The sequence below is a fragment of the Pholis gunnellus genome, assembly GCF_910591455.1.
Source record: "Pholis gunnellus genome assembly, chromosome: 4".
NCBI classification, from domain to species: Eukaryota; Metazoa; Chordata; class Actinopteri; order Perciformes; family Pholidae; genus Pholis; species Pholis gunnellus.
Window position 1 is genome coordinate 14,011,444 of NC_136530.1, and position 24,209 is coordinate 14,035,652.

Below are 24,209 nucleotides of genomic sequence, written 5' to 3' on the forward strand. Positions count from 1 at the left end.
ATCGGTGCACAAACATTAAGCAGTGACTTCAGCTCTGCCTGTGCAGACACAAGCCAGACCTGTGTTGCGCTGAGAGGCTGCAGCTTGGATAGATGTTCATTCTGTTGGTCAGTAGGGCCCCTCTCTGTCTAAAAACAGAGCCCTCTTGAGATAAAAGATAACAGGAACCCCAGAAATGTCACTTAAACATGTAGTCGTATCTTAAGTGAATACTACTTTCCCAACTGGGCTGAGGGGAGATGGAAAAACAGCGATCAAAGAGAATTTCATCTTTGACCCACAGACAGCCCAAACCTCCTCTACCCAAAACAAAACCTTGTGAAATCAGCCAAGATACACAAACTAAAGTCCTAAATCTGCTTGTGCCTAAACATTTCCCTTGATAAGTAGTATGCTGTGAATACAAGTTCAAGCCCCTACTTTACACACATAAGAGTTCAGTTCATTAATACTCTTCTCATACTTCATTCATCCATTACACAACTTCACACAATGTTCAATTTTAGGGATTCAAAGGTTGCCAGTGGTTGGCTGTGTGTCAGGGTTCATCTGCATATGGGTGACAGGAGTATTTGTCTTGATGCTTATCACTAATCCGCTCAAGATGGCAGCAGACGAAAGCAAATATGATCCTTTTACTGATATATTTTGACTCTAATTATGATCTGAGAACAGGGCTGGTTAAATCAATACATTTCTGTCTCAGTTGTATAACTCCCACATCAGGAAAATACAATTAAACTGTGAAACATACACTGGATTTGTATTCTCTATCACTGCTTTATCCATTATTCAAAATGTTTAAACTACTTTACTTTTGTTTAACCTCTTTGTCATTAAGATGTAGCATCTCTGCACTGCAATTATCAGAGACAATGTGTCAATCAAACCAGTGTGACTACAATGTCTTACGTTGAATAAGTCTGGGTTTCTGTGGGTAGCTCCCTTTCCTTTTGTCTGTTCAACCACTGCAACATGTGAAGTGTTAAGAACAGCGGATGTTTTCTCACTTGTTAACTACGTATAGGTTTAATCAGTGTTATTGCTAGTGTTGTGCCATGGGGGGGGGGGGGGGGGGGGGGGGCTGAGTAATGTGATTAATACGTAAAGGAATACTTTTTGTGTATCAATTACCACGTTTCCTTGAATTCTTGAAAAAGAAGTTAGTTTTTCTACAATGGCTCCATGGCGAACGGTGAATGCAAAAAACAATTAATTCCTCGATGAACTGAAGTAAATGGGGTCTAGGTTAACAACAGCAAAACTATACAAAATCTCACACAACTCGTGCAGTACAATCCAAGTCTCGTTTATCCATTCGTATGCTCACCACTTCCCAAACACATGCATCTTCACTAAAACCTTATTATGTCATGGTTGAGCCCGTGTTTGGGAAGTACTGAGCATACAACTGGATAAACGAGACTTGGATTATACTGCAAAAGTGCACAATTACTGCCTTTTAATTGTGTCTGTAAAGTATCTTAAGAACATTAACATCTTCATGGCAAATCAGAAAAAAAATTAACGAACATTTATCATTCATCTTGTCATTATGTCTCTTTGTCATTCTGCATCCATTTTTATGAGGCATTAAAGTAGTGACATGTAAGGGCTCTTGAGCCTGATGGGCCGACTGCCAAAGTACAGATTTATTTGGGAGGGGTCAGGAGGTCACTGCAATGAGCTCACGAACAGAAACACAGCTGTTGTATGAAGTGTTGCCAAATGCGACCAGCAGATGGTGCCCACACACAAACATAGAGCAAACACACACACACCCACCCACCCACCCACCCACCCACCCACACACACACACACACACACACACACACACACACACACACACACACACACACACACACACACACACACACACACACACACACACACACACACACACACACACACACACACACACACACACACACACACACACACACACACACACACACACGTAGACAAATAAACTAATACAAACCAACTGACATAAACTCAAATGTCAAATCATCCTATGAGGGTTTGACTTGGACAAATTCAACTTTAGACCATTATCGAAACATCTTTCCAGGTCACCTTACAACGTCATAACTCTAGCATATGAGGCCCCAGAGCTTTTTTAACCTCTAACTCTGGAAACAGTCCACTTCATCTGCCAAAACAGTCCACCATTATGCCTGTGACTGAATGAGAGGTTTGGCTGAGTAGGATCAAACAATTCTAAATACAAAAAACTGTAGACTGCGTGGGCAAAGTCAATTAAACTGTTGCTATTATGAGCCAATGGGGAGAAAAGATGAGGAGCTGAATCCTGGATCTTTTCTTAATGTGACTAATACCAGGATATGTTGAACTATTTATTCAACTGAGTCACATTCCCTTCCTCCTCCCACCACCACCACCACCGCCACCAGATCAAACACACAAAAGCTGTTTTAGCTGACACACACTCACACAGACAAACATGCGTTGGTTTCCTGAAAAGCATACTGCTTTATCCAATAAACTCCAGAATCTGTAGGTGTAACTGCATCATACTATACATGCTCAACCAAAGACTTAATAAAAAAAAGATGAAAGCAACTGAACTACCAAATACAATTTCATCTGAGCGACACACGTCTCTCTTCTTAAGCCAGTAATTGCTCCTACTCATAGCTTCTCTCCCAAGGCTGTGTTTTTAATAAAGAAGAGATTTTCTTCTGTAGTGTGTGTGTGTGTGTGTGTGTTTTTAGCAGTTAAGCTTCCATAATGAATGACTCTTCAGCGGCTTTGTGGTGACGCAGGGAAAGCGGTGACAGCGACCCCGGCTTTCACAGGAGGAGAAAGAAAATGTGGGGGTTATTTAGATGCAATACCAAATGACATACCCAAAAAGTGTTCCACCAAACGCTACAGATGAAACATGACAAAAAAAATTGCCTCTTTCCTTGTTTTACCTGCGATTCTCAGGACATGTGACAAGTCACAAGACCAGTATGCAAGTAGCATTTAGGGGGATATAATGGCAGAATTGGAATATAATATCAATAAGTAGGTTTTCTTTAGCGCATAATCACCTGAAAATAAGGATTGTGTCTTCGTTACCTTAGAATGAGCCGTTAATATCTACAGGAGCAGGACGTCTTCAGATGTTTCTTTTTATCTTTCTACATTAGCCCAGACAAATAAAACACTGGCTTTTGGGCCATTCATGTTTTCACGTCGGTCACCACAGTTCTACATGCTTTGGCACACTGGAGAGTTCAATTGATTGCTATCTGCAACCTCACTGCTAGATGCCGCTCAGTGGTGCAGCTCAGTATAATACTGTGTGTGTAGACAGCCTGATGACTGATGATGGTTCATTAAGGTGAACAACAAACTGACAAATTAAAAGGGAAGGAGGAAATAACTCTTATTTTCACTCCATCAAAGAAAACAATTGAATCATGTTCATTGTTCATTCTATTTTTTATTTTATTATAAAGCACTTTGTGCTGCATTTCTTGTGCTATATAAATAAAGTTTATTACTGTCATTATTTTGAATTGCACAGGAGAATAACTTGATTTCAGTATCGAGCAATTGCTTTAGTAAATAAATGTCGATAAGAAATTCAGCCTTTTCATTGTGAAGATTTATCCAAAGTGTTATCCTTAGAAGCTATTTCATTACTGGTGGCTTTTAAAAAATCTGAAAATTATTGAGCATTTTTGTAAAAAGGAGCGACTCACGCAAACATTTTGAGAAACTCAATTTGAGTTTCTTAAAGTTGGAACACTATATTATATAAAATAGTGCGCGTCAATACACACACACACACACACACACACACCCACACACACACACACACACACACACACACACACACACACAAACTCCTCTCTTTCATACAAGTACAAGCAAGCATACAGTTGTGCACGCATACACTTGTTCCTTATAACTGAATCTGGTTGAAAATTTGATTAGAAGATGTACAGTGTACCAAAATACTTCTTACATAACTACATAGAATAGCAATGTCCACTTACAGTGCTAATTATGGGTGTAACGATACATCAACCTGTATTAATGTATAGATTTAATCATAAACGATGGCCTGTTGCTACTCTAAAAAGATGTCCTCCAGCTCCGGCCGGCAGGTTTTTCTTTTGCTCTTTAGAAGGCACAGCAAACAATATGCAACACCCAATATGAGGTTTCATTAACATTAACCTAGGATGACAACAATTATCGTATTACAGTCATGAGGTTCAGGATATCTACTGTAATCCAATGTGATGAAATCAGTCTGAAAAAAAGAAATGACTTTCCGGCTTCCCAACCTTGTCTGTGGCTCTCAACCACAAGCCCATGTGTCCCTACTTAAGATGTAAATCTTTAAAAACAGATATAAGATAAAAAACAAATATATAGTTTAATTTTTTTTTTATCTTTTAAAGGCTCCACTAATAAAAAAAAGATAGACACTGAAGTAAATAGTGCTTAGTTGGGGACTACTGTGAGCCACACATTTAGAGTGGTTCATTTTAGGTAGCACAGGTTACAGAGTGAAGAGAGATGTACCGAGCAAAGATAAACGACAAACAGATGGAATAACTGAGCCCCAGCCAGCTCCAGGGAGAAGAAGGGCCAGGAACATGAAGAGGCTCATTCTGGACTACTTCCTCTGGAAAAGGTCGAGAGCTGGGATCAAAGCCAGCATCCTATCCTGTAGAGACTCAGTCGGCTCTCAGCACATTCCTGCTGAATACATGACTACAGATCACATCGCCCCATTGATATCAGTCTGTGTCTATGTTCAAATATGTCATCTTTGCATTAATGGCTGGTTGCAGAGCACCAATTAAGCCTCGCTTTGGTAACTGACATACATCTTGTGCTAAAGAAATTTAAATAAAGGATTTGTCATTCATATATTAGGATAGTTGCTGCTTAAGATTGACGTCATTGGCGGCAAATAATGATGCTAAAGATAATAAAATACCAAGAAAAAAAACACAACAGTGAATATGTCGGAAAAGCGTAAGTACAGCAGTGATCTACACACAATATTTGAATCGCCTCGCAATATTTCCTAATGAAGGTTGAGTGTGCTCCGAGGACAAACAAACATGGTCACATTATACTATTAGGGCTGTCGCCTCATTGAAAATAATTTAAAAAAGAAAAAACGTAAGCATAGCGGTTGTGGCCTGCCAGCTTGTATTGCGACAGTCCTATACTATACTATGATACTACCATAAGTCATCTGTAGGTAGTCTAACAGCACTTTTATATGTGAGTTTGCAATGCAACTCAGATCCAGAGGACAAAATGGCCAAGAGGACAAATAATCTACAGCGTATGCCCAAACCGAAAGTGTAAGTAAAGGTTTTTTGTTGAGGGGAAGAGTTCATGTCACTTATGATAATATACACAAAATACAGACATCGTGCATGGAAAAAAGGAACCATGGTCTAAAGTTAAGACTTGCTTCTGCAATTGCAAAAAAATGTTCCAAATGTAACAGAAGAAAGCCTAAGCCTGGGCCATCAGCAACCCCAACCCCAGCAAATAAGGCGGCAAAGAAAGTTGCCGCAAAGTTGCCCCAACATAGCTAAAAGGATAGCTAAAAGCTAATCACGACTTTGGAGGGAAGCGAACAGGTGAAACAGCATTCAGCTCACAGTAACAGCTAACAGTTAGCACGCTAACGCTAATGTTACAGCCTACATGTGGGTCTTGCGGCCTGGATGGAATGATCAGTGGTGTGATCAGTGAGGTTGACCAATGATCAAGTCCCAAATCTAGAACATATTTTTTCAGTCTACAACTGCAGCGCTGGATAGTTGTGTCTATAATTTTAGTATGCTTTATTATTATGCTTTTTATACTCATTCAGGCTGATAACTTTATGCATTTTAATCTGGGCTCATTTCACATTAAAAAGAGAAGAGCTGAAACACAATTAGTCGACTAATCGGTATGTTGATCGACAGAAAATTTAGACAATCAATTAATCATTTAAGTGATTTTAAGGCTAAAATCACAGAAAAGGCTCTCGAATATAGAGAAAAACTTGCCGACTGTCAACTACAAAAAGACTCAACCATCAAATGTTTCATCAGACAGCATCGGATCCAAGTGTCTGTCAGGATCTACTGCATCTCCTAGGCAACTGGGAGCTCCTCAGTAGCAAACAGTATGTTGTTATTCAAACAGGACGTCTGCTGAGGCTCTGTCAAGGCTCGGTGACCTTGCATGCTCCTGGTGCTGCAGCCACAATTAAACACCGCAGAAGATAATAAACGAAGTGAAACAGAAAGTTATGAAGGGAATAAAATGTTAAAATAGTAATCATGTCATTGATTGTATAATTATCCGCAAATACAACCACTAAATATACAACATTTTGTCTTATCCTATAAAATGACATGCTACAAGATGGTAAATGGACTTGGACATGACATGCAGCACCCTTCTTGTCTTCCGACCACTTTCACTACTTGTAAAAATTCACCCATTCGCGAACACATACACTGATGGAAGAGGCTGCTATGCAAGGCCCCAACACACACACACACACACACACACACACACACACACACACACACACACACACACACACACACACACACACACACACACACACACACACACACACACACACACACACACACACACACACACACAGATGGTACGGCCTTGAGGAGTATGTTGCCCAAGGACTGGAGGAGCCATGATCAACCTAAGATCTTCCTTTGAGTGGAAGATTCGCTCCACCCTCAGAGCCGCCCACCAGCCCATAGTTCTGTTGCTGTCAATAAGACTGTGATCTGTGTCAGCCTGCCTTTTCTAAAAAGGTGTTGTAGAAGTTATTGCTGCTCCTCTGTATTTTCATGATGGATCTAGATATCCATCAGTGAATTGCTGATAGGAGATCATCTTCCCACCACTACCCTTTTAGCTCCACTCAGCTGCACGGGGCTCCACAAAAACACATCACCTGGTGAGAAAAGAAAGGCAGGGCAAAGAAAAGAAGGAAGGCCTGCACTGACAAAACCTCTTAATCAATAATGTTCTTGGAACAGGGATCCAGTGGCACAGCAGGCATATTTTAATATTTGTGTGGGCATTTCTGAGGATTTCAAAAAATATATATTTATAGTAAAATTGATTGGTGTTGTCTATCCTCCTGTCCTGTCATGTAATACCTAAAGTTGTCAGACACAGAGGAAATATTCGAACAATTGCTGTTCTTTTTAAATGTGGGTACTAAAATCCTTTTGAAAAGGTAGCCTTCAATCACAATACTTAAAGACTGTAATTTACATATATTTATTGCAGAAAGTAGTATTAATTAATTGTCCTACACCAGAGTTACTCTATAGGGTGCTGAACGGCCCGTCAACCATTTCCTAATTCACAATGAAAATAAAGTGATGCACACAAAAATGTGTTTGTACTTTCAATGTAAAGAGTATAAAAAAAGCACAAAAATAGTCTAATACTGTGGAGCTTGTTTGTCAAAACTAGCAGGGGAGGATCCCCCAGACCCTCTAACAGAGGTCTGGCCTGAACCCAGAATTGAAAATAAAGAATTTCAAAGTAAGATGAGTTATGGGCCTTTTAATGTTTATTCATTTTAACTATCAGATATTATCAATGTTTGTTTAACTGTCATTTTGCAAAAGTGGCCCCCGTGCAAAGCAAGTTGAGTATCCCCATCCTACAGCGTGTAAGAAGGTCAAATGTTAAGCATGAACTGGGCTTTGTTAAGATAAAGCCACTTTTAATCAATATTTCTTCCAACTTCAATTCAAAAGTGTGGGCATGTTTGATTTGCTGTAGTGTTATCAGCATTGAGACCACTTTGGGGAATTGGCTTTATTTAGAAACTGCATATGTTCCTCACTGCTGGGAGGTGGAATGTTTCAACACCGGATAGTGAGGAAAGTAGCACCGAAATGTGTTACTAGAGCTGAGGAGTGTACACATGTCCAATCTGCTTCGGTTAGCATCCCATTACACTGCACTTCATTTACACTCACCAGCAGCACTGAGAAGAGCCTGACAGGTGGTCAACCTTCAAGTTATCTGGGAAAGTTTTCAAGGGATTGCATCATGGCACATGTAGAAATCTAACATGTAGAGTAGGCAGGACAACATATCATGAGAAATATACACAGACTTATAGTATATCTGAGCTTCTTCAATCCTCATGAAGTAGTTGGGAAGATGAGAGAACAGCAGGGCGGGTCGGTCTAAATCCAAGGCAAGTCCAAGTCAACACAAAAACATGATATGTAACATTGGAGCTGCCAATATCCATCAACAAAGGAAATCAAAATAATGCTGAGTACATTTCTGAGGCAGCATCCTTTGAGCGCGCTGTGCTGGTGTCTTGTTCATCCAACTCATTGTCTTAGTCATATGTGATGTTTTTGATCGATCAAATTTCACCTTTCATTATATTTTCAGTGTCAACACTGTATTCACTGAACAATATAATGTGCTATCTGTATTATTTACAGCAAATGGACTCCAGTAAAGCTGAAGCATCCATTCACAAGACGCCGCAGAGGAACAAAGGGGAACACATTATCATGGTGTTGATAATGTTTCGAACAGAAGATCACACTTTTTCCCCATTCTGTAAAAAGACCCTGGGTGAGACTATAAGGCTTACTGTCACCAACAGATTGGATCATTAGGGGCTTCTCAGCCTTTGGGGAAATCAATTTGTACTCGATTGGCAATTTATCTCCCAAGAAATACCATGAAATGTGGTGGCTATTTTTCTTCACTTGACATCTGTAACATTCACAGGAAAAGGTTTCTATATCAATCTTATTTGTTAATTAGTATAAAACGAGTTTATGAGCATCGTCAGACCATTAACAGAGGCACTGGAAACATTGCAGTGAAGATTGTGCATCCTTCATACAGTTTTCTTCTGAGAGGGAAGTCGATATTTTCAGTTGACTAAGTTTACATTTTAATTAAAGATTTTTACAAAACTTTAATTTAGCATGAAGTTAAAGTTGTTTTAATTGCCAAAATCTCATGGTGCTTAAGTCAAATTCGTCCAGTTCATGAAACATATTGTAATCACAAAATCTCTGTTCAGAAAACAAACTCAGCTGTGTTTGTGTTCCTTTGATACATAAAACATAAGTGAGATTGACCCAGCTGGTTTTCAGCAGATCTAATCCAACAGCATTGCTATTTGCATATTAATCATATGAATGTCATTTTCATTCTTCACTGGCTATAAATTTAAACGTTTCATGTTGAAATTCCAGCCAATTGGACACGTCTACTGTAATAGCTTTTGCATTGTTCATCACCAGGATTGAACAGATGATACAATTGATAAGGAACATTTATAATGTTAAAACAGTCTAATAAGTATTCACAAATAAAATGTCAAGTTAACTTACAAATCCATGTTACTGCAGCTAATAGCCGACCTGATATTTAACATTTCCAACACTCTTCGGTACAACTCATTATTAATAAGGAGCAGAACCACAGCTTGTGCCACAACACCTGCTACTGTTTGCTCATCATGTGATAGATATTCAGCCATGGATTCAACATACCAGCTGTTGGCACTCCAGTTAACCATTTCCCATGCCTTTGCCGCTACTTAACATGCTCCATGCTGACATGGCCAAATGGAAAGCATCCAGTTTTTTTCAGGCTTTGTGGTTTGAACAAGTGTCAGGAGTTCACCGAAAGGAGGATTCTTGAGTTAAGTCTAGTCTCATAAATCTCATTGCTGTGAGCTTGATGTGGTGTTCCCGGATCCACTGAATGTCTGAGAGTGTTGGTCTGTCAGGCGGATTTCAGCTGCTTCTGGGTTTAAGGACAAAGAAGAGCGGGAAAGATGTGGTTTGTAAGATCATTGGAAATTTGGAGTCTGAAATCAAATAATTTAGAATGATTGTAAGATTTAAAGTTCTTGATTGGTGTGGAATATCTTCCTCATAAACCTAACATTCATATCTGGTGAGGACATTTTAAATATACAACTTTAAATCATACGCTACTCGTGTTTAGAGTTGCTATCCAAGTATGAGCTGACAAGAAATTCGGGATCGGACGTAACAACAAGATTGCTAGCATACACAACAGGAAAAGAAGCTTACTAATGCAAAAGAAAAATTAGATTTGATGGGTCACCTAAATCATAAGAACTAACAACTGTACCAACCTCAGCCATCTTTGGTGACTCCAGCTTTCTCCGATTAGCTGGTAAGGGGTTCACAAACTGCAGTAATTTATGTTGTACTTCATGCCTGCTAGGTATGCTGTTTGTACTTCAAACTAAGCCCACACAGTTTTTAGTTAGTCAGATCTGAAACTGTATTATGCTCTTAAGTTTCACAGGCTTTTTCTATGTGTATAGGAGATTTCCCAGATTTCCCTCTTTTGTGTCTGAAAATGTAACTGAAGGAGACTGTTTCCCTGCAAGATGGCCAGGCCTTCCTGCTTGAACTGGAAAATGAATCCCATTCTCTGCTTGTGTCAGAGTAATATGCACAGAGATCCCCCTCGACTCAACACACCATCAGATCTGCATCGATGTGATGAATCACAGCCGTTATGCCTTCTGCCTCCTGTTTGCTCTTGGAATGGATCTGTTGTCCTGGCTTCTCATATTAAGAGTCAAACTAAAGCAATTACAGATTCATTGTTTCTGTGTGAGGCGGAGAGAAGGGGGGTAAAGGTGAAGATGAGCAAGCTGTTGCCAACAAGCAATCAGCAGGTGAAGTGAAGACTATCTCCAAAATAGCTGCAGTTGAATAAATTGCAGATGTGGCTCACAGTACCAGATGTTGCTGTCAGTGTACAGAATGTTCTTCTTGCGCTCTCATTTGTATAGTCTTCTTTCTGTATGCTCTGTACACTGTAGACTGTATAGTTGACTGTAGCCACCCAACAAATGTTTTATTATTCATCTTTTTGTCATTATGTAAATGCCTGGTGATGTATGTACTGTATATATGGTAGACATAGTTAATGGTGCTAGAAAATGACGTGATCACAGCCAGCTTGTCGTGTGTGTGATTTGTGTAACTTGGCAGGCGCGGTGAGAGCGTGATCAAAGCTTGATTGTCACATGTCTAGGGATTATACAAAAGGGCCAATGTTTTTAGATGTCTTAGGAACAGGAGGTCTTACAAATCTACAATGCAGTACATGCTTTGCAGCCAAATCAAATTGTTTATAAGATATTCAACCTTCAGTTCATTATGATGCATTCAATACTTGACTTCTTTCTTTACAGGGCTTGTATAAAGGAAATTAAGTAGACCATGAATATAAGATATGGGTTTACGGTTATTACAAATCCTCCACATTGTGGAAGTTGGTTTATGCCATTTCGCCCGTAACTCTCGTTGTCCTTTTGGTTGTTCACAGTATATTTTGTTTGTAAGCCCTCTGGCGTTTTGGAGAATAATGCAACAAACAGCGCTGCGAGCATAAACATCCTCGTGCATGCTCGGAGCTCGCGAGCCATCTGCGGAAGCTTAATCTGTTATTGTGGTGGCTGTGACTTTGGGAACTGCTGGGTTTTTGCACAGGTCTGTGCCATCTGAGAGCTGACTATAGTTCGACAAGACAAAAACATTAACAGGGGCAAAGTGTAATTTCCTTCTATCCTACCACTCAAAGGAGCAGTACAACAGGACTCTGTATTTTAGCCTCTGAAAAGAGTAAGGTCGCTGCAAGGACAGCGATACCAATCTATTTTATTCACGGAGCATTGTTTGGTAATTCATCAAGGTTTATCAAGAGCGCCTGAGTTCATTTTTCTGATCTGTTGTACCTTGACTGAATCAGTGGACATTGAATATACATGGACAAGAAGTGCTTTACTCATCTCTTGTAGTGCTCCATCACCAAGCTATTGCTGTGTTGCTGCCAGATGGATCAGAAGCCCTATTTGCTGTTGTGATTGTTTGCTACTCAGAAATACATGGCACGTCACCCCACAACCCACAACACTGCAGATAAAGGGGGGGAAAAAAACCCATTGTCTTTTTCCAAATAATAACAATGAGCTTGGTTAAGATTAGAGTCCCCAAATCATCCTGTGTCCATTACACAAGAGAAAGTCCTTTCCATTTCTACAAACTCACTAATTTCCAAACTACAGGTTAGGTTTGATTAGCCAAAATATACTTATTAATCCCCTATAATCCTCAGACCCATCCTTTTGATTTAGAAGCAGCGAATGCCACAGCACAGCACCAAGGACCAGCTCCAGTGTAAAGGAAATAACAGGAATATTTCTAAAACCCAACATATGTGTCTTTTGTTATGAAATGGACAGGAGGAGCATGGAGTCATCACAGTGACTAAGACTGAACCGCCTGCTTGCGCCATTTGGATACAATTCACTTTCTCTCTTGTAAGTGGGATGCCACTGGAGAGATAACACATTAATAAGATAAGACATTCTTGACATTACAGATAGTGTCTCACCAATTTTTTTTCATTTCCTGTTTATTTGTTATTAAAGGCATTCATAATTAATTATCTCAGGCTGTGTGGGAAAAATTCCACTGTGGGCCTGGAAGTACCCATTTTCCTATATAGTCAGTTGGAGATGGGGTGAATTTTAATTGTGTGCTTTAAGTTACAAAAAAAAAAGGATATTAAGAGTTGACCTTAGAGTCAAGATGTTTTTAAGGTCAAGAATGAATCTCCATGCTTAAGTCCCAGGACAGGCAATCGAAAACAAAATAATTTGTTATGTTATCCATTGGCATACAGTCTGGAACATGTAAACTGATTCCTATGACCCAGATCAGACAGCGTTCTTTGTAGCAGCCTGGGGCGGCTTCTTGCTATTGTTTTAAATTAGTACGTTGTCTTTTTTTTGGTTGCTGCTTTTGCGTTGCTGAGCAACTCCTATTGTTCCGCTCTATGTGCCTCGCGTTTAAGCAGGAGCCTTAAAGCCTTGAGTTAAAAAAAAAAGTTTATTTACACACATGCTATTAATAACTTTGTCACCCGCCTGCCAGAACCTGTAATATGTTCCAGTGAGCTTACCCAAATATGAATTCAAACCCGCCCAAAAGATAATGCTAACTTTGCTAACCATTAGCTAACGCAACCCATTTGTTAACGATATCCTTCTTATCCGGTTATTAGTAAAAGTAGTAAGAAAAATAAAAAGGTACTGATCTGTAAATTTAATTCACAGCAAAATAACTTTTAGGCTGAGTACAGGTGACTCACTTTTTGCAAATTGTTCAAGCACTCTGATGCTTGACTGGGCCCTTAGTATGTATTATTCCATACAACATTAACTACAGTTGCCTCTCTTTGCTTCAAAAGTAATCATTAAGAGGGAAAGTCTGCACACAGCATTTGTGGGTTAATAATATACGAGTCATGTTTCTACTTAGCGTGGGTTTTCTCCGGCTTCCTCCCACAGTGCAAAGACATGCAGCAACTAATTAACGACTCTAAATTGCCCGTAAGTGTGAATGTGAGCGTGTATGCTTGTATGTCTTGTCGTGTAGGCCCTGCGATATCGTCTGGTGAGCTGTTCAGGGTGCCCAATTTCAGCTGGGATCGACTCCAGCCTCAGAATGGGATAAGCGTTTATGGATTATGGATGGATGGATGTTTCTAATGACATTTACAATGTATAGCTTTAAGGTAATTTAATTTTCAATGTTAACATTTGTTGATGGTTTGTATCAAAGCTACACCCATGTTTTAGGTCTACGAGTGTCAGTGACACACGTATTACCTTAAAGTATAACGGCTTTAGAGCCCATTAAACATCTCATCCTGAGTAAAATCAACAAACAAGTTTCTCAAGCAGGCAACATCAGCAGTTTCCAAGAAACGCCTGACCTGTTTCTGCCGCGGGCATCTGGTCTGCCTGGGAAATGAGTAAACACTACCAGCCAGAGGCAAATGCACAGAGAGCAAGAAGGCAACAGGCATTTATTAAATGAATGTGCCTTTACTTCACAGCTATGTTACAAACACGTTTATTATGTTTGTCAGGCTGAAAGTTCTTCTCAATGAATAAATCATAGAAGGCTCGGTGAAAATGATAGAGACGGAAATGGCTGCACGTTCATCATTTGTCACATTACATAAACTATGAACTCATGTTGAGAGGGTTTACCAGTCCAAACAAAATGTCTGATTGGTGTTTACTTCACTACTTGACCAATGGCTTCAACAACTGAAAGCAGTGATCCAGGGTTCTCATTGAATGGAGGAAACTTATAAGGCTTTTTTAAAGAAATAGTTCAACATTTAACAAAGACGCTGATTGGCATTGTTTTCGAAAGTTAAATGAGAAGATTGATACCAGTTTTCTCGATGACGGTTATCCATCTGCCCAGTGCTTCTGTGCAGTCAGTGATCTGTTCTTTATGCAATCTACCGATTCAAAATGGGCCCTTGGATAACAGTTAAGTCACCACCTCGGCCAAAGCCAGCTGAGCAGAGATAAACTGAATACATGTTTTTGGGACGTCTATGCCTCAAAATTCATCACTATATGAGGAATGAATGCAGTAGAAAGCTGAAAGACAGAAACTATTGTAGGCGCAGTGTCCACTTTTTAAGGATCTCATCTCATCTGTGTCTTTCTTATCGTACTCTTAGATGCCAGGAAACCAACAACCCAGTAGGAAGGAGAAACAAAGTCTCTGCTGAGCTCTGTTCTCAAGAGGACGAATTACATTCACTACGCATCACGAGTCTGTTTAAAGGAACAAAATGGCCACTACATTTCATTTGGGCCGCAACTAACGACTACTTTGATAATTATTCTCTTGATTATTATTTTATCAATTATTAATCGGATAAGAAGATATATATCATTTAAATATATATATTCTGTTTTTTTATTTTTGCTTAAACCTCTATATTCTGACGTAGCATGAATATTATAAAAGCTACCTGAGACGACAATGAGCCCTTTCCAAAAAGAAGTAATGGTGAACAGTTTTTTCAGCTTGTTTTCAAGCTGTCATTTGTTTGAAAGCGGTCTCCACAGCGTCTCCATAGACCACTCTGATTGTCAGCGTGGAGGACGGGTACAGGCTGCTTTGTCAGCTCCCCTTTTAAACAACATAACGATAACAAATCAATGTCCAGGCCAGTGGACACTCAGTCAGCTTCATCTTGTACAATCACGCCTCTGTTTCAGACCTCTCATACTGTATGTACCCAACTGCTTGGATACTCAACAAAAGCACCGTTAGGGCAGGGTAAAGTGTGATAACTGTGATAGCACAAAATAAACATATACTCTAGCAATGTAGACAGGACGGGAAAACTGCTTAATCATAGCTCCAATACAATCTTTATATTTTTAGATCAAAAAATCCCTCTGTACTCATTTTTAAACCAGAGATTTGATTAGACATATAAAAATCAGTAGGGCATGACCGAATAGTCTGAAACTTTGTTCATAATGTTGACATTCAAATTCTAAAGTAACATTTAAATGCTGCTCACCTTCTTTTTTTTCTTTTTCGGGTTCGGGTAAGCTTACTTGAAACATGATACAGGTTTAGGTGGGAGGTTGATGAAGCTGTATTCCGAGTAAATTATTTATAACTTACAGAACATGTGTGTAAATGTGTCCGGCACTTCATTTTAGCTTGCAACTTCACGAACATACAAAAGGAAGGTCTAAAAAAAGAACTGACTTTTCTTTTACCCATTGTGTGACAAACCTTAGTTGTGAGGTCCAGGGATAATACATACAGTTAGGTTGGGCTAATCCATCCTTACTTATGGAATATTTCTTTCTGGGGCGCTTATTTTCCATACAAATTTAGAAATGAATCCGTGAATTGATTTAAATAGCTTCAAGGGAATACAGGGAGCTGTTTTGGATACAATAATCCAGGAAAGACTCATTTGAATAATTGTGATCTGCCCTGACACTGGTTAATTTAATGTTCTCTGAAAGTCTAATCTGGTTCAGTAATTATGGGTAAAAAAAATGTAATTTAGTAAAATCAGTGAGCTTGGGCGGAAAGAAAATGCAAAGATATTTAAATCCAATATTAACCATCTTAAAAGATAAATATTCAGAAACATGCATCCTGCGGCTCTTTGTGGTAAAGCTAGCAACACATCAAACACACAAAATACATCAATAATCTTGATCACAGCTGGTATAGATCTGGATGGATCATCCATAAATAAAAGCAAGTCATCTGCGTACATTGATATGTTTCTTCTGACATGTGTTTGAATGCGTGTTACCTGATCACTTGCTCCTACAGCTAGGTGTTCTATAACCAGAGCTAAAGGTGAAGCAGACAGCGGACAGACCTCCTCTGTGCCATTAACAGATACAGCAGCTTGTGGAGAAGTGAAAAACAATCAATACAAATATCACCAGAGTAACATTAATTTAGTGTTCTGAATAAGTGCTTAAGGATGCTTTTCTGCATCCAATGTGATTACTACCGCACTGTTCTTGTTATACCCTACATACTGCATGATGCCCAACAATCTTTGAATGAGACTGGCGGTTTCAAACAAAACCAGCTTGATCAGTGGCTTCTAACTTGGGCAGCACTGAATTAAGCGTTTTGCCAAAAATATTGGCTTAAATCTGCAGTTAGAATTGATAAAAGGTCCAAATGATGAGAAAGGGCTCCAGAATAACTTTACACACGTTCTCGGTTGGTCACACTAGCACATCATTTAATAAAAATATTGTTTTTTCTGTGGTGTCATAAACTCGTATATCTTTTTTTTGCTTTACCCAGACTTTAAATTGTGATTCAAGTGGAAAAAAAAACATTTTCATAACTACTTCAAAAAACTAAAATATTCAAATGATATACTTCATGAAACCATTCTCGTTCCACAAAAAAATAAATAAAAGAAGCCTGAACCATCACAATGGCAGTTGTCTGAGGGTTATACGCACATGGGAACTAAATTGGCAGAATCCATCAGCAGCCTTTAATTTCACTGGACAATCGCATCACAGTGGTCCCAGTGGCATTAAATGGTCTCTATTAGGTATTACAACTCGATAAAAGCAACATCCACACTACAACTGACATCTACAGGGCAACTCATGCAGCTCTTAAACACTAACACATTACCTTTCATTAATCCTCCCTCGGTGAACTGCTAATACGACATGCTTTTGTGCGTTTTGTTATTATGAAATTGGTTAGATAACATTCAGTTTTTCTGTCTCGATAGCTGCCTTCCCTCCCCCCACTCTGATAACCCAGTGGGGAAGCCTTTATGTGATTATCCCTGGAAAACAGATGGGCTCCATAGCGACTGGTGTATTTCTTTCTCCACCCAGGCGTAAGAAGGGCTTTCAAAGCAGGCCGTTCCCGTTTCAAGTTGACTATTGGTCAAGATGACACTTTACTTTCTCACTACTCGCGGCCTGGGAGAGCAGCCACTTGGATTACATGACCACACTGCAGAAGTAACATTGGGAGCACATCATGTAGCTGAAAGACCACCAGTTCATTCCCTTTAAGAGCCGACATGACTCCATCACCAGTAGCGTGTTGTATATTTGAGCAAGACAATGAATCGCTAATGATAATCAATTGTGATTCAGCCAGCAGAGGAGCCTCAGCCTACACCAGTGCCTGAGAGGCAATTTACTTTGTAGTGTGTATCTGCCCTGTCGGTTTTGCCGGCTCAATCTGTGACATTTATGACCCTGTCAGTATTCCCCAGGTGCACATGTAACATGCAGAAAAATTATGAAAATCTGCTGAGGTATACAAAGACAGGTTGTTTAACCCTGCAATTATTTCTTAACATAGAACTAGATGCTGCTCAAAAACTGAACTCCCTAAATCTGTTATATAAGTTCCATTGGGTAGATAAAATAAATAAAAACAGATACAAAAAAAAATAGAACTTCCTTGTTGTCTTTGCTTGAATTGCCAACTAGCTTCATTTCCAACGGCGAAAAATGGCACCCCAAAGGATATTATAGACAGGATACCTTTTACAGTGATTTGGCAGCCATATTTATTTAAGCAAGAGTATATACAAAGAAATGCAGCGGAGAGAGGCCGAGGCGGCTGCTGCGCTAGCAAAGTCTGTAAATGTGTTTAGATTTTATCCCTCAAAACCAGTTCTCACTTAATAGTTCATGGCTTGTTGCATCATGGTGTCCACTGAACTTCAAAGTTTACTGAGCACCTTAAAGATACCACTTAATTTGAAAAAGAAAACAAAGATTGACAATTAGTGACTAGACCATATTTCATTAAAAATAAAACTGAACTGTTGTTGTATTATATTCCCATTAGAGTCGTGGCAGTGTTATTGCACAGCTAACTTGGATCTTTATATCTTAAAACAGTGACAAAACACACACATACTGCATCTTCTCACTGCCAGAGTCTCACTCTCTCTGTAAGTGCATGTATATTCTTCTATTTATTTCAGTGAAAATGACTGCTCCAATTCACAGTTTTAAACAGATCTGATTTATCTCAACTGCAAGAGGCAAAAGCAAGTGTCATATCCCGTGTGACAAAATCGAAACATCTATCTAATCTGATTCCAACTATTCTCATTGCACTCACGTGAAATGCTAATGCATCAGCACTTTGTCCCTTCCAGAGAAGCTTGAATGCCAAGTACAGACGCTGCATCAACAACATAAAAACTCTCTGTGTGAACAAAGCTGTGTGAACAAAGCTGTACGGCCAAGATCTGCCCAGGTAGTAAGCAGAGGAAGAAGGTAAACACAGTTTGAATATCAAAACACACTTGTAGAAACCATCTTAATGGAAATAAACAGCCACTTACAGATCCAAGCAGGAAGATCAGATAAATCTGACAGATTATATCAAAATAGACAAGCCAGAAGAGGTGTTTACTGTCTATTTTAATATGTACAAGAGGAGATGAAAGAGAAATGTCCATGTTAGCCTAAGATAAGTGCTGTCAAGTCTACACATATCCATCCACTTCCAGGTCCATCTTAATAAGTACCATACACAAACCAAATGCTGTACAAGACCACAGACTGTATACATGAAGTGGACGTAGTAGTCGTGACGTCACCCATTGGTTTGTGGACTGCAGTTTTGAAGCCTTGAGTTCTGCATTTTGGCCGTCGCCATCTTTGTTTTTTGCAACCAGTGAATGAAAGTGACCATGTGGACTGCGGAGGAGTGGCATAGGGATGCCGTACGGCACAAGGTATAACTATTTCATCTAGATGGGACCAAAACTTACAAAATGGACTTCATGCTGTATTGAATATAACGTAAAACTAGCAACCATAAACTTGTGTTTATAATGTTTAGTGAGGTAATAAATCAAGTGAGTAGGAGGGTCATTTTTAGACTTCCATACAATCGGAATTCTTCCGCATTGGCTTCACTTTTTAGAACCGGAGATTGCCGCCTGTACAAAACAAATGTGATATAAATCATATTGTAGAATATTGACCTGTGTCAAGACAAAAAAAACCTCTTACTTTCACAATCGGTACAAGAAAGCTTAAAGTGAAAATGTGTGAAAGGCTTCTCAGGTAAGACGAGCTGCCGCATTGCTTGTTAACAGTAAAGTGTGTCTGGACGCTGAACTATCGACAGTTGTCATGCCAGTTCAACTCAGCCAATCTTGTAGGAAACACAGACACTGTCCAAATGTGGAGGGTCAGTGTTTGCCACCAACACACTGTACTGTTGAACACATAAACATGATGATGCAATGTGAGGCTAGGCTGTGTTTCCTTAAAATCTTGGAAAAATCCAATTTCAAACTACCATGGCAATAAATCTCCAAGACTTATGCCACTGTAATAAAATATTCATTGTATCGTTTTCTCTATTTCTTTCTCTTTTCTGTTTTTCGAAATCCTCAATCCCAAAAGCAAGGCCGTTTTGTCAAATTAATAACTGTAAAATAATACAAAAGCAACGCGAGGCACAAACACCAGCAATCAATCTCTTCCTTTCCAGTGCTTGAGTGAAGCAGAGTGAGTCTGAGCCCTCCGACAGCCCAACTGATGAAGTTTACAGAGCAGTTTAACGTCAGCGTTACCATCACTCACATCTCCATCATCCCTTAAAAGTGCATGGAGTCCCTCTGCAGGAGAGACTCACTCAGTCACGATGTGTTATTTCATGGGCTTTTAATCTAAAAACACCTGACAGAGCCATGACTTCACAACCTTGGTACGGCCTTCTTTATTTTTTTATCTGATTAATTCAATTAATCAAGGGAACTAATATTATTTTATTGCGTGCTTTCTGAACTTTGCAATAACCGGTGCTTTCATAATTTCATCCCCAATGACACAGGTTATTGGGGGCAATTCATTCCTCAACAATTTCGTCAATAGCCACCACAATGACCGCTGAAAGGGCTAATTGGAGCGTGAGCGAACTGACTGAGGAGACGCTCCAAGACGTCACTGGAAATCAGTGTTTCTTCAATATCACAGATACTTTTACAGGTCCATCAATGGAAACATGCAATATGCATAAACATTGATCTCTGTTACAAATTGTAGTAAACATCCTAAAGTTTCATCAGCCACCAAATTGGGTAATGCATAGAAGATCAAAAAAAAAAAGATTTAAAGAAAATGCATCTATAAATGACTGGTGGATGCATTAGTTCAGTTATATAATAATATTGATTTCATTAAGACATTCAACATAACGTGATATGCAGAAGCGCAGACAGATACAGAATATAGCCCGATGATGTCAACAGGTTTGTTCTTTGACTTGGAAGCTACTTTAACATTTAAGGAAAATATTAACAATAACATGAAGGTTGACATGATAAGACACTGGTTGAGAAAAAAAAGATTCCTGACCATCAACGATTTAAATCAATACTGAAAGTGATAAACTCTAATGATCTAATTTGTTGTGTTTCCAGAGTCAACAGAAAAAAAAATCGATTTATTGATTTAATATCTTCTAGAAATTACTTTTGCGAAGCGTTCAGAAACCTGATTATTTCATGACTGCCTTACAGCCTAGCAGCTATTTTAACAATCAGAGCTTCGCCAACCCCCTGACATTCATCATCTGTTTGTGTCAGCAGGGTTAATACAAGGTTTTGGTGGAGAGCTACACAGAGGAGGCAGAGGCTTTCTGCATCACAACAGCAGAGACTGATGACCCAGGCTCCATCTTGCAACTATGACTACCAATAACATTAATCACAGCACTATAGGCATATGTGTCAACTCAACAGGGTACATGGAGGTAAAGTAGATTGGAAATGTTTGGTGGTAATTTATACAGTTTTCTATGTGGGGATTAGTTCAAATTAACTACAAATTCCAAATGAGAAAAACATCTTATTTGCTTCTGTGGGTTATCAAGCAGACTTATGAAATAGCTATATATTTGTAATTCTTATGAGACTTTAACATAACCTTGGTTTAACGTTAGGTTTTAATCTAAATGATCAAATTAATGCAGCCTTCCTGCAGAATCAATATGTCACGATATAAAAATAAAATGGGAGCAGTGAGCGTCACTAACGTTAAATAACGTTAATTCAGCAAATTGAGACGTTACGGAGTTACAAATGTCAGCCATCACTCATTGCTCCAGTTGATCCGTTAACGTTAGTCCGTTCGAAGTTTTGGGACTTCTTCTCCATATATCTATGTAAGGCCTAAAGTTATATACGTCTCTCCAGAAAGCGGACTTAAAGTGAACAATTAAGCCGATTTAAAATGGGACAAGCAGACTCTTCAGAGGGGAAATTGGTTACCGTTTCTGAGGGGAGGGCCAGGACATGCGGGGTTTCCTCAGCCCGGGTCGCAGCTTCTCCAGGGTCCGGTTGCGACACAGGTAGCGCTCGTTGTCCGAGTTGAAGCGCTGTTTGATCCGTATGTGAGTCCTGGGTTGCCGCCACAGATGTTTGGGCGGCTTGGCGAGCCCTGCTCCCTCTCTGCTCAGCGTGGTAACGTTACACTCCATTTTTCTACTTTAGTTTGTTTTCCTTGTTTTTTAAAAAAAAACGAGTCTTTGAATGGAGTTCGGAGAATGATGAAAGGCGAAGAGAAACGGGCTGTCCGCGAGTTTGAGGGGGTGTGGGGGTGTGTGTGTGTGGGGGGGGGGGACCCTGCGCTTCACACCGTTAAAGGACAGAGAGCTGCGCGCGGCATGGTGCTGCGCTGCTGTCCACGAGCCGGAGTGCTGAAACCACTCTCAGCCTCTCAGTCAATACCGACTCTCTCTCTCCCCCCCCTCTGCTCTCTCTCTCTCTCTCTCTCTCTCTCTCTCTCTCTCCCCTTCACTCTCATGTTATCTTTCCTTTTATAGTCCGATCTATTGCTCGCTATCTTTATCTGTCAGTTTTTGTTATCCTGCTCTTTCAATCCGTTTCTCTTAACGGTTAAACTGACAATCGTCAGTATCAGCAAATCACACAAACATGTACACACAGTATTTCATCTGCAACCCGTTTGTATTGTACTTCTTCTGGTAGAGCAATACTTTGTGGTGAAACATTGATCAATCAGTGATATAAAATTGAAGGACAAACATTTTGGTAATTGACTTATCTTTCAAGTTATAAATAATACAGAGTTCTAGTTTCCTATTTGCTGCTTCTCTTTGCTTTCTGCTCTGGGAGAGTCAATTCAATGTACATTTTCTTCACCACAATAATCCACTTATAGGATCAATACAGTCCAGAGTACATCAACTAAACAACAAACTGTTTGACAATCAAGTATACTAGTGTCCAGATTTCATTTTATTATCAAAAAACAGTTTGTTGCTTTCTAAACCTGATAAAAATAGATTTCAGATATGACAGCTTTTCTCAACCACTGGCGGAGGACCCACTGGTGGGCTGCTTATTTACTGCCAAATGGTTGGATCAATTTAAAAAACAATTTTGGTAATCTAAACAAATATTTTTTATATCTAAATGTGCTCAAGAATTTCCATCAAGTATAACAAAACATAACAATTCAAACAAAGCTACTTGGAAGCTCTGGCTTCATGCCATGACTTAAAAAATATTCATATTTATTGGCATGACAGGAAAGCAACATAGGTAGTCACCAAGCTTTGTGTTCATTAGCCTGAAGCACAAATATTGGTGATATAGCAAATAAGCTGTTTAGTCAAAATAGGTTTTCACTCTAACAAAAAAATATTATGTTCACCCCTCAATCATTAATGACAGCACACTGATACGTGGTGTTTCTAAATGTTTAAGCATAAAGATGGTAAACTTTCAAATAAAATAAAAGACTAATGCAGAGATAGGGAAAGACACAAACACACACACACACACACACACACACACACACACACACACAACCTTTCACTGACAGACCTCTTCTTGTTGCTGCAATTACCAGGTATTTTGAAAAGGGTAGAGCAATTTCATTATCCCCTGAAAGCACATCTAACCCATCTTTGTGTGTGTGTGTGTGTGTGTGTGTGTGTGTGTGTGTGTGTGTGTGTGTGTGTGTGTGTGTGTGAGAGTGTGAGAGTGTGTGTGTGCAAACGCAGAGTTGTTAACTTTACTGTCACTCAGAAAGCTTCAGTTGACAGAAACCTTGCTGTTTCCACAGTGTCCACCTGGACTGACACCAAACACTGAGATACAAAAAAGGGAAACAGAGCTAATGAGCAGAGGTAACTCTGCCTGCTTACCTTAGAGAGAGGAAGAGAGAAAGGACAAAGAAAGAAAGTATGAAAGAAAGAGGGCCTCTATAGAGTGTAATTACTGGATTCTCATGGCTTTTGACCCATTTTGTGCTAATGTTCCATCAAGCAAATGTCCTGTCCTGGTCATTGTTGAGCTGTATGCCTATCAATTGCCATGGTGACGCAGGCCAACAGCTGTTCCAAATCAAAACAAAACACACCAGAACAACAACTCCTGAGATGAAGAACCAAAACAACCAAGCGCACATCCTTTTCATAAAAAAATACTCCATGAACATCAACAGGCAGCATTTTTTAAATCTCTAAAAACATGTAGGATTGGTACCAATCCCCAGTATTATACAAACACAAGAACCAACAGCAAGAGCACTTCCATATGTACAGCCCTCCAACCTGCACAATGAAAGAAAACCCATAAAAACACAGCAATGCAAAGCCGGAGGAGCAGCTTTCATTCTGTTTAATAGAAAGAAAGAAGAGTGTATGCGTGTGTGTCACCGACCTTTGCCCATCTCTGGCCAGTGCTCGTTTGTACAGCACTTCCAGCCGGTCCAGAGGCAGACCGAG

The 24,209-nt window shown here is 39.5% G+C and overlaps 1 protein-coding gene across 1 annotated transcript in view; it reads right to left on the reverse strand.

Moving 5' to 3' along the window:
- The window catches only part of LOC306695031 (3',5'-cyclic-AMP phosphodiesterase 4C-like), a 70,732-nt gene extending 48,880 nt beyond the window's left edge, over positions 1-21,852 (reverse strand). Inside the window, exon 1 of the mRNA XM_079158137.1 lies at positions 21,724-21,852. Coding sequence (XP_079014263.1) covers positions 21,724-21,749 — 26 coding nt within the window. The 5' untranslated portion in view covers positions 21,750-21,852. The remainder of the gene's footprint in view (positions 1-21,723) is intronic.
- Positions 21,853-24,209: the final 2,357 nt, after the last annotated feature.